This window comes from Lagenorhynchus albirostris, chromosome 13 (assembly GCF_949774975.1).
Source record: "Lagenorhynchus albirostris chromosome 13, mLagAlb1.1, whole genome shotgun sequence".
Classification (NCBI taxonomy): domain Eukaryota; kingdom Metazoa; phylum Chordata; class Mammalia; order Artiodactyla; family Delphinidae; genus Lagenorhynchus; species Lagenorhynchus albirostris.
Window position 1 is genome coordinate 13,483,431 of NC_083107.1, and position 14,518 is coordinate 13,497,948.

Consider the following 14,518-nt stretch of genomic DNA (forward strand, 5'->3'; position numbering starts at 1 on the left):
CTTGCAGGTGTCTTCAGGTCTCTGCTCAAAAGTCACCTCAGCCATTGAACTTTCTTTCATCTTCACGTATAAAGTAATCCTTTCCCAACTCCGCTTGTCCTACTTCCTTGCTTTATTTTTCTCCCTAGCACTAATTTTCTGACCTAGTATACATTTACATGTTTATTTGCTTATTGTCTGTCCTCATTAGAATGTAGGTTCATAAGTCTTTATATCGTCTCCTGCTGTATCGCTAGCACATTGAGTGGTGCCTAGCACATTGAACAGGTTGTAGTGGGTGCTCAGTAAACATTTGACTGTTTGAACGTTGAATTTTCTTTCCTGCTCTTTCTGAAAGTTCTGGTTAGATTATAACAGTGTCTTCATATTTCTGGATGTATCACCTACAGTAATTTTGAGTACCTGTGTTCCCCTTGGACATTTGTAAATCAGTATTTTATATTTTTATCATGAGTTTTAACAGTTGCAAATGGTATGATTTTTTGTATATAGTAAATGTTGTTGTGTTTGAATAGAATTGTTAGAACACTTCTGAAAGTATCACAGTGATTCGATACCTATCAATGTTCATTTAAAACATACATGCACAAGTTCTTATTTATAGTCAGACAGTTTTCATTAATTTTTTCTCTTTGAACGAGAATCTCTATTTTTTCTATTCCACTTTCTCCTATAGATTTCTCCTAATGTAATACTTTTATGCTTGAAATAATTATACTTGGAACAAAAATATGTAAATACTTTTTATGATAAAAACACTCAGCGAACTAGGAATAGAAGGGAGCTTCCCTAACATGATAAAGGGCATTTATGAAAATCGACACCCAACCTTATACTTCATTATACATTATAAATTGTGAAAGACTGAAAGCTTTTTCTCTAAGATCAGGAACAAGACAAAGACACCAGGTGTTTTGCTACTAATCAACACTGCATTAGAAGTCCTAGTCAGAGCAGTTGAGCAAGAGAAAGGAATAAAAAGCACCCACACTGATAAGAAGTAAACCTATTAATTTGCAGATAACATGATTCCACAGATAGAATATGCTAAAGATTCCTCGTGCACCAGAAAATTAGTTATAAGTGAATTCAACAGAGTTGCAGGTTTCAAGGTAAATATTTTAAAAATCAGTTGTGTTTTTTATACTAGCAATGAAAAATCTAAAAGGGAAATTTTAAAATTTCATTTACAGTAGCATCCAAAATGATAAAATACTGAGGGATAAATTTAACCAAAGAAACAGTACATTTGTACACTGAAAACTACAAAAAATTACAGGAAGAAATTCCAAGTTTATGGATTGCAAGACTTAATGTTGTTAAGATGGCCGTACCACCAAAGTGATCTGCAGATTCAGTGCAGTGCCTGTCAAAACTCCAAATGCCTTTCTTGCAGAAATGGAAAAGTTGAGCCACAGATTCACATGGAATACAACAGGTTCCAAATAGCCAAAACCATACTGAGAAAGAAAAACAAATTTGGAGGACCCACAGTTCAAGATTCCAAAACTTACCGTAAAGCTATAGTAACTAAAACTGTGGTATTAGCATAAGGATAGATGTATAGATCAGTCAATGGAATAGGATTGAGATCCCAGAAGTAAACCCATACATCTGTGGCCAGTTGATTTTCTGTAAGGGTGCCAAGATCATTCAGTGAGAGAAAGATAGTCTCTTCAACAAGGTCTGTGACAAGTGGATATCCACATGTTAAGAAACGAAGCTGGGCCCCTGCCTCACTCCATATACAGAAATTAACTTGAATCAAAGACCGAAATTAAAGTCTTTGACCTAAAACTATAAAACTCAGAAAATACATAAAGGTAAGTCTTCATGACCTCATATCTGGAAATGGATTCTTTTGCTATAACACCAAAAGCACAAGCAACAGAAGAAAAAAATAGACAAATTGGAATTCATTAAAAGCTTTTGTGTATCAAAGGACAATATCAAACAAGTAAAAAGATAAACTATGGAATGGGAGAAAATATTTGCAAATTATATATCTGATAAGGGTTTACTATCAGAATGTATAAAGTACTCATATAACTTAACAATAAAAAGACAGCTGAATGGATAGAAGACATCAATAGACATTTCTCCAAAGGAGATATACAAATGGCCAACAAACACATGAAAAGATATTCAACTTTATTGGTCATTAAGGAAACGCAAATCAAAATCATAGTGAGATGCTCTTTCAACAGGTCCAACAGATTGGCTATAATCAAAAAATTGGAAGATAACAAGTGTTGATAAGGATGTGGAGAAATAGGAACCCTTGTACATTGCTTGTGGGAATGTAAAATGGTGAAGCCCCTTTGAAAAAAAGTTGTGGAGTTCCTCAAAAATATAAAATAGAACTATCATATGACCCAGCAATTTCACTCCTAGGTTTATACCCAAAAGAATTGAAAATAGGTACTCAAACAAATACTTGTATACAGATGTTCATATTCACAGTAACCAAAACATGGAAACAACCCAAATGTCCATCACTGGGTGAATGGATAAACAATTTTGTGTTGTATGTACACTCAATGTAATATTCAGCCATAAAAAATGTTGATAGGGACTTCCCTGGCAGTCCGGTGGTTAAGACTTCACTTTCCAGTGCAGGGGGTGAGGTTTGATCCCTGGTCAGGGAGCTAAGATCCCACATGCCTCGCAGCCAAAAAACTAAAACATAAAACAGAAGCAGTATTTTAACAAATTCAATAAAGGCTTTAAAAATGGTCCACATCAAAAAAAAAAAAAACTAGAAATGTTGATACATGGTACAACATAGATGAACCTCAAAACCACTATACCTAATGAAAAAAGCCAGACACAAAAGACCACATATTATATGATTTCTTTTGTATTAAATATCAAAATAAGCATATCAAAAGACATAAAAGCAAATTAGTTTTTGCCAGGGAATGGGAGGGAGGATGGTCATAGGGGAAGATTATTTATAGGTTATAGTGTGTTCTTCTGATATATTGAAAAGTTTCTGAGACTATAGGGAGCTGGTGATTGCACAGCATTGTAAAGGCACTAAATGCCACTGAATTGTACATTTAAAAATGGCTAAGTAGGGCTTCCCTGGTGGCGCAGTGGTTAAGAATCTGCTTGCCAATTCAGGGGACACGGATTCAAGCCCTGGTCCAGGAAGACCCCACATGCTGCGGAGCAACTAAGCCCACGTGCCACAACTACTGAGCCTGCGCTCTAGAGCCCATGTGCCACAACTACTGAGCCTGCATGCCACAGCTACTGAAGCCCATGTGCCTAGAGCCCATGCAGTGCAACAAGAGAAGCCACCACAATGAGAAGCCCGCACACTGCAACAAAGAGTAGCCCCCGCTCGCCACAACTAAAGAAAGACTGTGCACAGCAACGAAGACCCAAAGCAGCCAAAATTTTAAAAATAAATAAAATTTATTTAAAAAATGGCTTAGTTACATGAATTGCACTTAAAAATGTATATATATTTAAAGCTAACATTAACTTTTAAAATTGTATAACCATACAGTTTTAAGTGCTTTAATATTTCATCTGGGTGGAGTTATTAGAGTTGATGAATAATAAATATTTTACAGATTTTGTTAAATAATTTTAAAGTCATTAAAAAGTGAAATTTATTGGAAATACATCTTAAGGATATGAATTTTTTTTTTTTTGCTGTACACGGGCCTCTCACTGTTGTGGCCTCTCCCATTGCGGAGCACAGGCTCCGGAGGCGCAGGCTCAGTGGCCATGGCTCACGGGCCTAGCCACTCCGCGGCATGTGGGATCTTCCCGGACTGGGGCACGAACTCGTGTCCCCTGCATCGGCAGGCGGACTCTCAATCACTGCGCCACCAGGGAAGCCGAGGATATTAATTTTTTAATGCCATTTAGTTCATGTATTCATGGATGAATGCTAAAGGGTTAGCATCAATTCCATTCCTGTTTTATTATTTTTTACCTTAAATCCCACAACCATTTTTTATTATAAAGGTGAACCCTGATCCTCATGATGGGCTTATTGGTAGGATTTCTGGTAGTAATTGCAGACACCAGGGTCTCCAAATGTTTGAATTTGCAGCTACTAGCGATGTCCAGTCATACAGGATGAGGAGTCTTTGATCTTTTTGGAAGCCTATCCACATATTTCTGATAGTAAGATCACCAGGGCTTTGGAGGTGGACTGGTGGATTGCAAAAGCTGGGCTGCGTGACCACCACCCTTCACACAGACACCGAGGTCCATGCCAGCAAATTGCTCCTTGTCCAGAAGCAGAACCGGTACCAGTAACTTGTATTGTAGCTGTATTGTAGCTGTGCGTGGTTGGATCATCTCTGGGGGTAACCCATTCACCTAAGGAGCCAGTGTGCCATGGCTGTGGTCATCTTCTTGCGTCTGAAGGGCTGCGCCAACTGCAGAGGGTCCTTGGATGGCATGGCTGTGATGTAGAGAAGACAGCCTCATTGTGAGGCACCTCAACTAGAAGAAAGCCCGATTTTATGTTTTATTAGACTCAAATGATGAGAAACATTGTTAATATAAATAAGTAGATGGTAGGTAGTGGAAAGGATTTTTCTGTGTCAGTGTCACTTAGTTTTTTGAACTTCTGTGTCATATGCCAAAAAGCAATAATTGATTAAATGTAAAATTTAGTTTTAATGATTTATCAGCTGATAACTCAGATTTTCCTTCATTTTTGAAATTGAAGAATTAGAAAGAAATGCATAAGAATTTGGTAATAATTAGAGTCATTCACTACTTTTTCAACACCTATAGCAGTATTTCTAGTTGGCCCTATGTTTAGTGCTTCAGAGGTTTTTGCCTCTCAGGGAAACCTATCATGATAAGAAGAGACACATAGGTTAGAGGAATATATTTCTTTTGTAAAATGAAAAAATGTAATTGTCAAAGGGGAGAAGGAAAAGATGAATTCTTATCACATAGGCAGAGAAGGTTTTTTTTAATAATTATGTATAGAAATTGAAAATCTTCTGATGCCCATGAAACCTTTCTATGCCCATGGCACCTCATGAACAATTTTTATATACCTGCAGGGTACTGAACTTTCTTGGGGAGCTTGTATAAAGTGCTTCATACTGCCTTCAGATCGGAATCTTTGAATAGTTTGAGACTTCTATGTACTGTGAATAAAAAGATGGGAAAAAAAACAGAATTTGGCCAGAGAAGAAAAAAAAGGAATTTGGCCCTAAGGCTGTTTCTTTCAAAATAGGTTTATATTATTTCTAGCTTGTGTCAGGAATAAATGTAGAATTAATATAAAATTCTTTAAAATGTGGTGAATTGGGGATATTGACTTCTCTTATAATTCCTTTTGTAAAATTTTTCCCAGGTGAATGAATGGTCATTGAAGATAAGAAAGGAAATGAGAGTTGTTGACAGGCAAATAAGAGGTAAATTATTATTTTACATCTCCTATTCTTTATCTTGGTGTATTTTGCATTAGTTCATAAAAGTAAACTGTATCTACATCTATGAAACATAGTTTATATTAATTATTTATGGCTGCCCTAATTATTTGCTTTCTAATTATAGTAAGAAAAACAAGATAAAATCAACTCAAAGATCTTTACATTTGATAAGAACTAAAATCTTTCCTCCAGCCTGGCATTGAGCTATTCAAGGGGGAGAGGCCATGTTCATTCATCTGTGATTTCCTAGAGTCCAGGTTACTTTTGGAAACAAAGCAGGCGCTCACATTCTGTGGTAGACAGAATAATGGCCTTCCAAAGATGTCCACGTCCTAATCCCCAGAACCTGTGAATATGTTACCTTACATAGCAGAAGAAAACTTGCAGATTTGATTAAATTAAAGATCTTGAGGTGGGGAGATTAATCCTGGGCTATCTGGGTGGGCTTATAAGAGTCCTTATGAGAGGGAGGCAGCATGTTGAGAAAAAGTGAGAAAAAAGGAGATGTAACCACAGAACCAGATGTTAGAGTGCTATGCTTTGAAGATGGAGGAAGAAGACACAAGCTAAGGAATGCAGTTGACCTCTAGAAACTAGAAAAGACAAGGAAATGGATTCTTCCCTGAAGCTTCCAGAAGAAACACAGCCCTTCCAACACCTGGATTTTAGACTTCGTTTTTGTTTTTGTTTTTGAATATTTATTGGGCTGTGCTGGGTCTTAGTTGCGGCACACAGGATCTTCATTGCCGCATGCGGGATCTTTTAGTTGCGGCATGCAGGCTCTTAGTTTGCGGCATGTGGGATCTAGTTCCCTGACCAGAGATCGAATCCGGGCCCCCTGCTTTGGGAGCATGGAGTCCCAACTGCTGGACCATCAGGGAAGTCCCGATTTTAGACTTCTGATCACCACAATTAAAGAATAAATTTTTGTTGTTTTAAGCCATTTGAAAAAAAAAAGTAAAGCAACCATCTTACTTACAAAGAAATGGCTTTATGGAATTCAAATTAAATAAATTGTATGTAAGGAATGCAGTTCCATTTTCACTACAGTTTATCTTAGCATGGCTGTAAATTGAGCAAAATATGTTTCTAAATAAAGTTGATTATTGTTGAGTACTACTTAAAACTAAGGTGACTTGCAAAGAGTAACATTTAAAACTTTTATGATTTTTTAACACTTTCATGATTGGAGAAAAATTAATAACAGAGGTATCACCATATCACTCCTTTTAAAAAAGAATTAGAATAGCAGTATAGGGGTAGGGAAGTAAAACGTACAAACTATTAGGTATAAAATAAGCTACAAGGATATATTATACAACATGGGGAATATAGCCAATATTTTATAACTGTAAATGGAGTAAAGCCTTTACAAATTGTGAATCACTATCTGTACATCTGTACAAATAGTAACTTGTACATCTGTAACTTATATAATATTGTACAGCAACTATACTTCAATTAAAAAAATAAAAATGGAAAAAAATACTTGTAAATAGGATATTCCAAAAGTAAATAAATAAAAAATAATTACAGAGGGGAATTACATTCATAGCCATGATGGAGTAATGGTTATGGATTTGAACTTGCACTCCATTGTAAATAAAGAAAAAACTGGACAAAAGCTGTGAAACATCTGTTTTCAAACATTGGATAACTGTCAGTGCAGGATTTTGATCAGTGAGAAAAGGGAAACAAAAGGAGAGAGCCCTAATATGGTCCTCATTTTCTGCCTAGGGAGACTTTCTGGGTCATAGCATGTGGAAGGAGATTCCAAGCAGAGTGTGGTATTCTCACTGAATTAAGGAGGAAGAGACTAGGGTTCAGGGAGGCTGCAGTGGCTGGAACTTGTGGGGCAGAGTATCAGAACAAGAGCAATATCCAAAGAAAAAGCTGTAAATATCCGCACAGGGTCCCAATGAGTCTTTAGCTGACTACTAAGCTGTGCATACTTAGAATGAGATTTTAGGAGGCTAGGCAAAGAACAGTTACTGGGGACAGAGCAACTACCAGGAGGGGGCTATAAGCTAAACAGTTCCCAGAGTTAACAGAGGATTGAGAGATGGTAGAGTTCTGACCGGACACAGTAAAGAGACTTTGTTGAATATCTGGGGCATTCAGTAGAGACTGCAGAAGGGTCATGCCTTAATATTAAGGTGAAAGTAGCCCTAGCTTAAAGGCTACCATATGCCCACAGCAACAAAGCTTAAAAGCAGATCTGTTACAGTATAGCACAGGAACTCTACTCAGTGCTCTGTGGTGACCTAAATGGAAAGGAAATCCAAAAAAGAGGAGATATATATATATATATATATATAGAGAGAGAGAGAGAGAGAGAGAGAGAGAGAGAGAGAGGGCGCGCTGATTCACTTTGTTGTACAGTAGAAACTAACACAACATTGTAAAGCAACTATACTCCAATAAAAATTAATTAAAAAAAACAAAATAAAAATAAATAAAAATTAAAAGAAGTCTTGAAAGCTGAACTACCAAAATAAAGCTGAACATTCTTTAAAGCTCTTTAAGGCTGAACTACCAAAATTGCAGATACCCCAAAATGAAACATTTAGAGTGTTCAACATCCAATGAAAAGTTACTAGGAAAGTGTGACCCAAAATCAAGAGAAAAATCAGGAACTATAAATAGACCCAGAAAAAAAATAGATGATCAAATGAATAAGCAGACAGGGATTTTAAACAGCTATTATAATATGTTGAGGGATTTAGAGGAAAACATAATGAACATATGTTTCAAAGGAAAACATGAACATAATGAAGAGGTAAATAGAAGATATTGAAAAGAACAAAGTAGAACTCAGATGAAAGATCTAGAATAAAGTGAAGTAAAATGAAAGCTTCACTGAATGGGTTGAACAAGCAGGTTATACACTACAGAAAACAAGATCAGTGAAATCAAAGATAGTAATACAAACTATCCAAACTGCAGTACTGAGAGAAAAAAGTAAAAAAAAAAAAAATCAAATGATCCAACATGTAATTTGAGTCTCAGAAGGAAAAGAGTCCAGAAAGGATCACATGATATAATAGCTGATGAAAACTGTAAACCCACAGATCCAAGGAACTCCAATTTCAAACGGGATAAACACAAAGAAAACCTTGCCAGGACGTATCATAAGCAAATTACTGAAAGGTAACAATAAAGAGATAAAACAGTCTGAGGAAAGGGTAATGATTAAAATTTTATTATCAGAAACAATACGAACCAAAACACCTTTGATACAATAAAAGAAAATACCCACATTATCCTAGAATTCTGAGTCCAATGAAAACAGCATTCAAAGGAGAAGTAAAGATCCTTGTATACAAAAGCCAAGAGAATTTGTTGCTAGTAGGTCTACAGTACAAGAAACGTTAAAGGAAGTTGTAAGCTGAAGGAAAATCATACCAGATACAAATTTGGATTTACCCAGAGGAATGAAGCATGCTGGAAATTATAAGTATGTAAGTAAATATAATGTTTTTCTCTTTTAAGAGTTTCTTTTTAATAATTATTGACTGTTTAAAAGTAATAATATGGGGCATAAAACATATGTAGAACTATGACAATGTATGACAATAATAGCACAAACAATTGATTCATGTCATCTTTAGAAACCACATAAATTCAGTTAGTGTCTCACAAACGCTGTTTATTCCTGTTTTGTGCTTTGCTTATTGTATACCTTCTCACATCCATAACTCATTTATCTGGTTAAATGATCTTCAAGCTCTGTCTTTCTCCTCATGGTTCCTGTTATTTCTCATTCATAGCAATTTATTAGTTAACTAATTAACATGATATCAGAAAAATAATAGTGGATTTTGGAGTCCTTACACTACCAGATTTAAACCATCACTGCTATCAATTAGCCACCTGTCCCTATTAAAACTCTTTGAATCTCACAGAACTGTACTGACAATTAAATCTGTGAATGTATGTAAAATGTTTAGGACAGTACTTGGCATATAGTAGACAATTTACTACATTTATAGTGATACCAAAAAAGGAGGGTGGGGGTTACTTTAGACAAAGTATAACTTTGAAATAATGTGATTGCTTTAAATGTTACTTGCATATGAAGGTTTACCACTGAAACACTTTCAAAGTCTTTGATTTGTTTTTTTTTTGTGTTTTTGTTTTTTTCTTTTTAGATTACACAGCTTTATTTAGTCTTTGATTTGAATTTCATTTATTTATTTTTATACAGCAGGTTCTTATTAATTATCTATTTTATACATATTAGTGTATATGTCAATCCCAATCTCCCAATTCATCCCACCACCACCCCATCCCCTGCTTTCCCCCCTTGGTGTCCATACATTTGTTCTCTACATCTGTGTCTCTATTTCTACCCTGCAAACCAGTTCATCTGTACCATTTTTCTAGATTCCACATATATGTGTTAATATACGATATTTGTTTTTCTCTCTCTTACTTGCTTCACTCTATGACAGTCTCTAGGTCCATCCAAATCTCTACAAATGACCCAGTTTCATTACTTGTTATGGCTGAGTAATACTCCATTATTTACATGTACCACATCTTCTTTATCCATTGTCTGTCAGTGGACATTTAGGTTGCTTCCATGACCTGGCTATTGTAAATAGTGCTGCAGTGAACATTGGGGTGCATGTGTCTTTTTGAATTACAGTTTTCTGTGTGTATATGCCCAGTAGTGGGATTGTTGGGTCATATGGTAATTCTATTTTTAGTTTTTTAAGGAACCTCCATACTGTTCTCCATAGTGGCTGTATCAATTTACATTCCCACCAACAGTGCAAGAGGGTGCCCTTTTCTCCACACCCTCTCCAGCATTTCTTGTTTGTAGATTTTCTGATGATGCCCATTCTAACCGATGTGAGGTGATACCTCATTGTAGTTTTGATTTGCATTTCTCTAGTAATTAGTGACGTTGAGCAGCTTTTCATGTGCTTCTTGGCCATCTGTGTGTCTTCTTTGGAGAAATGTCTATTTAGGTCTTCTACATATTTTAGAATTGGGTTGTTTGTTTTTCTCATATTGAGCTGCATGAGCTGTTGATATATTTCAGAGATTGATCCTTTGTCTGTTGATTCATTTGCAAATGTTTTCTCCCATTCTGAGGGTTGTCTTTTCGTCTTTTTTATGGTTTCCTTTGCTGTACAAAAGATTTTAAGTTTCATTAGGTCCCACTTGTTTATTTTTGTTTTTATTTCCATTACTCTGGGAGGTGGGTCCAAAAAGATCTTGCTGTGATTTATGTCAAAGAGTGTTCTTCCTTTGTTTTCCGCTAAGCGTTTTATACTGTCTTGTTTTACATTTAGGTCTTTAATCCATTTTGAGTTTATTTTTCTGTGTGGTGTTAGGGAGTGTTCTAATTTCATTCTTTTACATGTAGCTGTCCAATTTTCACAGCCCCACTTATTGAAGAGACTGTCTTTTCTCCATTGTATATCCTTGCCTCCTTTGTCATAGACGAATTGACCATAAGCGTGTGGTTCATTTCTGGGCTCCCTATTCTTTTCCATTGATCTGTGTGTCTGGTTTTGTGACAGTACCATACTATTTTGATTACAGTAGCTTTGTGGAATAGTGTGAAGTCAGGGAGTCTGATTCCTCCAAGTCTGTTTTTTTCCCTCAAGATTGCTTTGGCTATTGGGGGTCTTTTGTGTCTCCATACAAATTTTAAGATTTTTTGTTCAAATTCTGTAAAAAATGCCATTGCTAATTTGATAGGGATTGCATTGAATCTGTAGATTGCTTTGGGTAGTATAGTCATTTTCACAATATTGATTCTTCCAATCCAAAAACATGGTATATCTCTCCATCTGTTTGTATCATCTTTAATTTCTTTCATCAGTGTCTTATAGTTTTCTACATACAGGTGTTTTGTCTCCCTAGGTAGGTTTATTCCTAGGTATTTTATTCTTTTTGTTGCAGTGGTAAATAGGAGTGTTTCCTTAATTTCTCTTTCTGATCTTTCGTTGTTAGTGTATAGGAAGGCAAGAGATTTCTGTGCATTAATTTTCTATCCTGCAACTTTACCAAATTCATTGATTAGCGCTAGTAGTTTTCTGGTGGCATCTTTAGGATGCTCTATGTATAGTGTCATGTCATCTGCAGGCAGTGACAGTTTTACTTCTTCTTTTTCAATTTGTATTCCTTTTATTTCTTTTTCTTCTCTGATTGCCGTGGCTAGGACTTCCAAAGCTATGTTGAATAATAGTGATGAGAGTGGACATCCTTGTCTTGTTCCTGATCTTAGAGGAAATACTTTTAGTTTTTCACCATTGAGAATGATGTTGCTGTGGGTTTGTCGTACATGGACTTTATTATGTTGAGGTAGGTTCCCTCTATGCCCACTCTCTGGAGAGTTTTTTTCATAAATGGGGTTTGAATTTTGTCAAAAGCTTTTTCTGCATCTATTGAAATGACTGTATGGTTTTTATTCTTCAATTTGTTAATATGGTGTATCACATTGATTGATATGCATATATTGAAGAATCCTTGCATCCCTGGGATAAATCCCACTTGATCATGGTGTATGATCCTCTTAATGTGTTGTTGGATTCTGTTTGCTAGTATTTTGCTAGTATTTTGTTGAGAATTTTTGCATCTATATTCATCAGTGATATTGGTCTGTAATTTCCTCTTTTTGTCATGTCTTTGTCTGGTTTTGGTATTAGGGTGATGGTGGCCTCGTAGAATGAGTTTGGGAGTGTTTCTTCTTCTGCAGTTTTTTAAGAAGAGCTTGAGAAGGATGGGTGTTAGCTCTTCTCTAAATGTTTGATAGCATTTACCTGGGAAGAAATCTGGTCCTGGAATTTTCTTTGTTGCAAGATTTTATATCACAGTTTCAATTTCATTACTTGTGATTAGTCAGTTTATATTTTCTATTTCTTCCTGATTCAGTCTTGGAAGGTTATACATTTCTAAGAATTTGTCCATTTCTTCCAGGTTGTCCACTTTATTGGCAAGAGGTGCTTGTAGTAGTCTCTTATGCTTTGTATTTCTGCAGTGTCCTTTGTAACTTCTCCTTTTTCATTTCTAATTTTATTGATTTGAGTCCTCTCCCTCTTTTTCTTGATGAGTGTGGCTAAAGGTTTATCAATTTTGTTTATCTTCTCAAAGAACCAGCTTTTAGTTTTATTGATCTTTGCTATTGTTTCCTTTGTTTGTATTCCATTTATTTCTGCTCTGATCTCTATTTCTTTCCTTCTACTAACTTTGGGGAGTTTTTGTTCTTCTTTCTCTAGTTCCTTTCAGTGTAAGGTTAGATTGTTTATTTGAGATTTTTCTTGTATCTTGAGGTAGGATTGTATAGCTATGAACTTCCCTCTTGGAACTGCTTTTGCTGCATCGTTTGGATCATCATGTTTTCGTTGTCATTTGTCTCTAGGTATTTTTTGATTTCCTCTTTGATTTCTTCAGTGATCTCTTGGTTACTTAGTAATGTATTGCTTAGCCTCCATGTGTTTGTGTTTTTTACATTTTTTTCCCTGAAATTTATTTCTGATCTCATAGCATTGTGGTCAGAAAAATGCTTGGTAGGATTTCAGTTTTCTTACGTTTACCAAGGCTTGATCTGTGAGCCAAGATGTGATCTATCCTGGACAGTGTTCCATGTTCAGTTGAAACAAAAGTGTAATCTGCTGTTTTCGGATGGAATGTCCTATAAATATGAATTAAATCTCTTTGGTCTGTTTAAAGCTTTTGTTTCCTTATTTTTCTGTCTGGATGATCTGTCCATTGGTGTAAGTGAGGTGTTAAAGTCCCCCACTATTATTGTGTTACTGTCGATTCCCTCTTATAGCTGTTAGCATTTGCCCTGTGTATTGAGGTGCTCCTGTGTTGGTTGCATATATATTTATGATTGTCATATCTTCTTCTTGGATTGATCCTTTGATCATTATGTAGTGTCCTTCCTTGTCTCTTGTAACATTCTTTATTTTAAATTCTGTTTTATCTGATATGAGTATTGCTATTCCAGCTTTCTTTTGATTTCCATGGAATATCTTTTTCCATCCCATTTGCATGGAATATCTTTTTCCATCACTTTCAGTCTGTATGTTCCCCTAGTTCTGAAGTGGGTCTCTTGTAGACAGCATATATATGGATCTTGTTTTTGTATCCATTCAGCGAGCCTGTGTCTTTTGGATGGAGCATTTAATCCATTCACATTTAAGGTAATTATCGTTATGTATATTCCTGTTACCATATTCTTATTTGTTTTGGGTTTGTTTCTGTAGGTCCTTTTCTTCTCTCGTGTTTCCTACTTAGAGAAGTTTCTTTGGCATTTGTTGTAGAGCTGGTTTGGTGGTGCTCAAGCTTTTGATTTCTCCATCAAATCTGAATGAGATCCTTGCCAGGTAGAGTAATCTTGGTTGTAGGTTCTTCCCTTTCACTACTTTAAGTATATCATGCCACTCCCTTCTGGCTTGTAGAGTTTCTGCTGAGAAATCAGCTGTTAACCTTATGGGAGTTCCCTTGTATGTTATTTGTCATTTTTCCCTTGTTGCTTTTAATAATTTTTCTTTGTCTGTAATTTTTGTCAGTTTGAGTACTATGTGTCTTGGTGTGTTTCTCCTTGGATTTATCCTGCCTGGGATTCTCTGCACTTCCTGGAGTTGGATGGCTATTTCCTTTCCCATGTTAGGGAAGTTTTCGACTATAATCTCTTCAAATATTTTCTCGGGTGCTTTCTCTCTCTCTTCTCCTTCTGGGACCCCTATAATGCGAATGTTCATGCATTTGATGTTGTACCAAAGGTCTCTTAGGCTGTCTTCACTTCTTTTTATTCTTTTTTCTTTATTCTTTTCTGTGGCAGTGATTTCCACCATTCTGTCTTCCAGTTCATTTATCCATTCTTCTGCCTCAGTTATTCTGCTATTGATTCCTTCTAGTGTATTTTTCATTTCAGTTATTGTATTGTTCACCTCTGTTTGTTTGTTCTTTAATTCTTCTAGATCTTTGTTAAACATTTCTTGCATCTTCTCGATCTTCACCTCCATTCTCTTTCTGAGGTCCTGGATCATCTTCACTATCATTATTCTGAATTCTTTTTCTGGGAGGTTGCCTATCTCCACTCATTTAGTTGTTTTTCTGGCGTTTTATCTTGT

General features: G+C 35.9%; 1 protein-coding gene across 3 annotated transcripts in view; it reads left to right on the forward strand.

Annotated features, from left to right (window-relative positions):
- Window positions 1-14,518, forward strand: part of RNF103 (ring finger protein 103) — a 127,503-nt gene that overhangs the window by 64,232 nt on the left and 48,753 nt on the right. For 2 of the 3 annotated variants that reach the window (XM_060169930.1, XM_060169931.1), the window contains one exon: window positions 5,342-5,402. In XM_060169930.1, the coding sequence (XP_060025913.1) occupies window positions 5,342-5,402 (61 nt within the window). Of the gene's footprint in view, window positions 1-5,341; window positions 5,403-5,544; window positions 6,493-14,518 lie in introns of those variants that run through there. The other variant, XM_060169937.1, reaches the window with a different exon arrangement.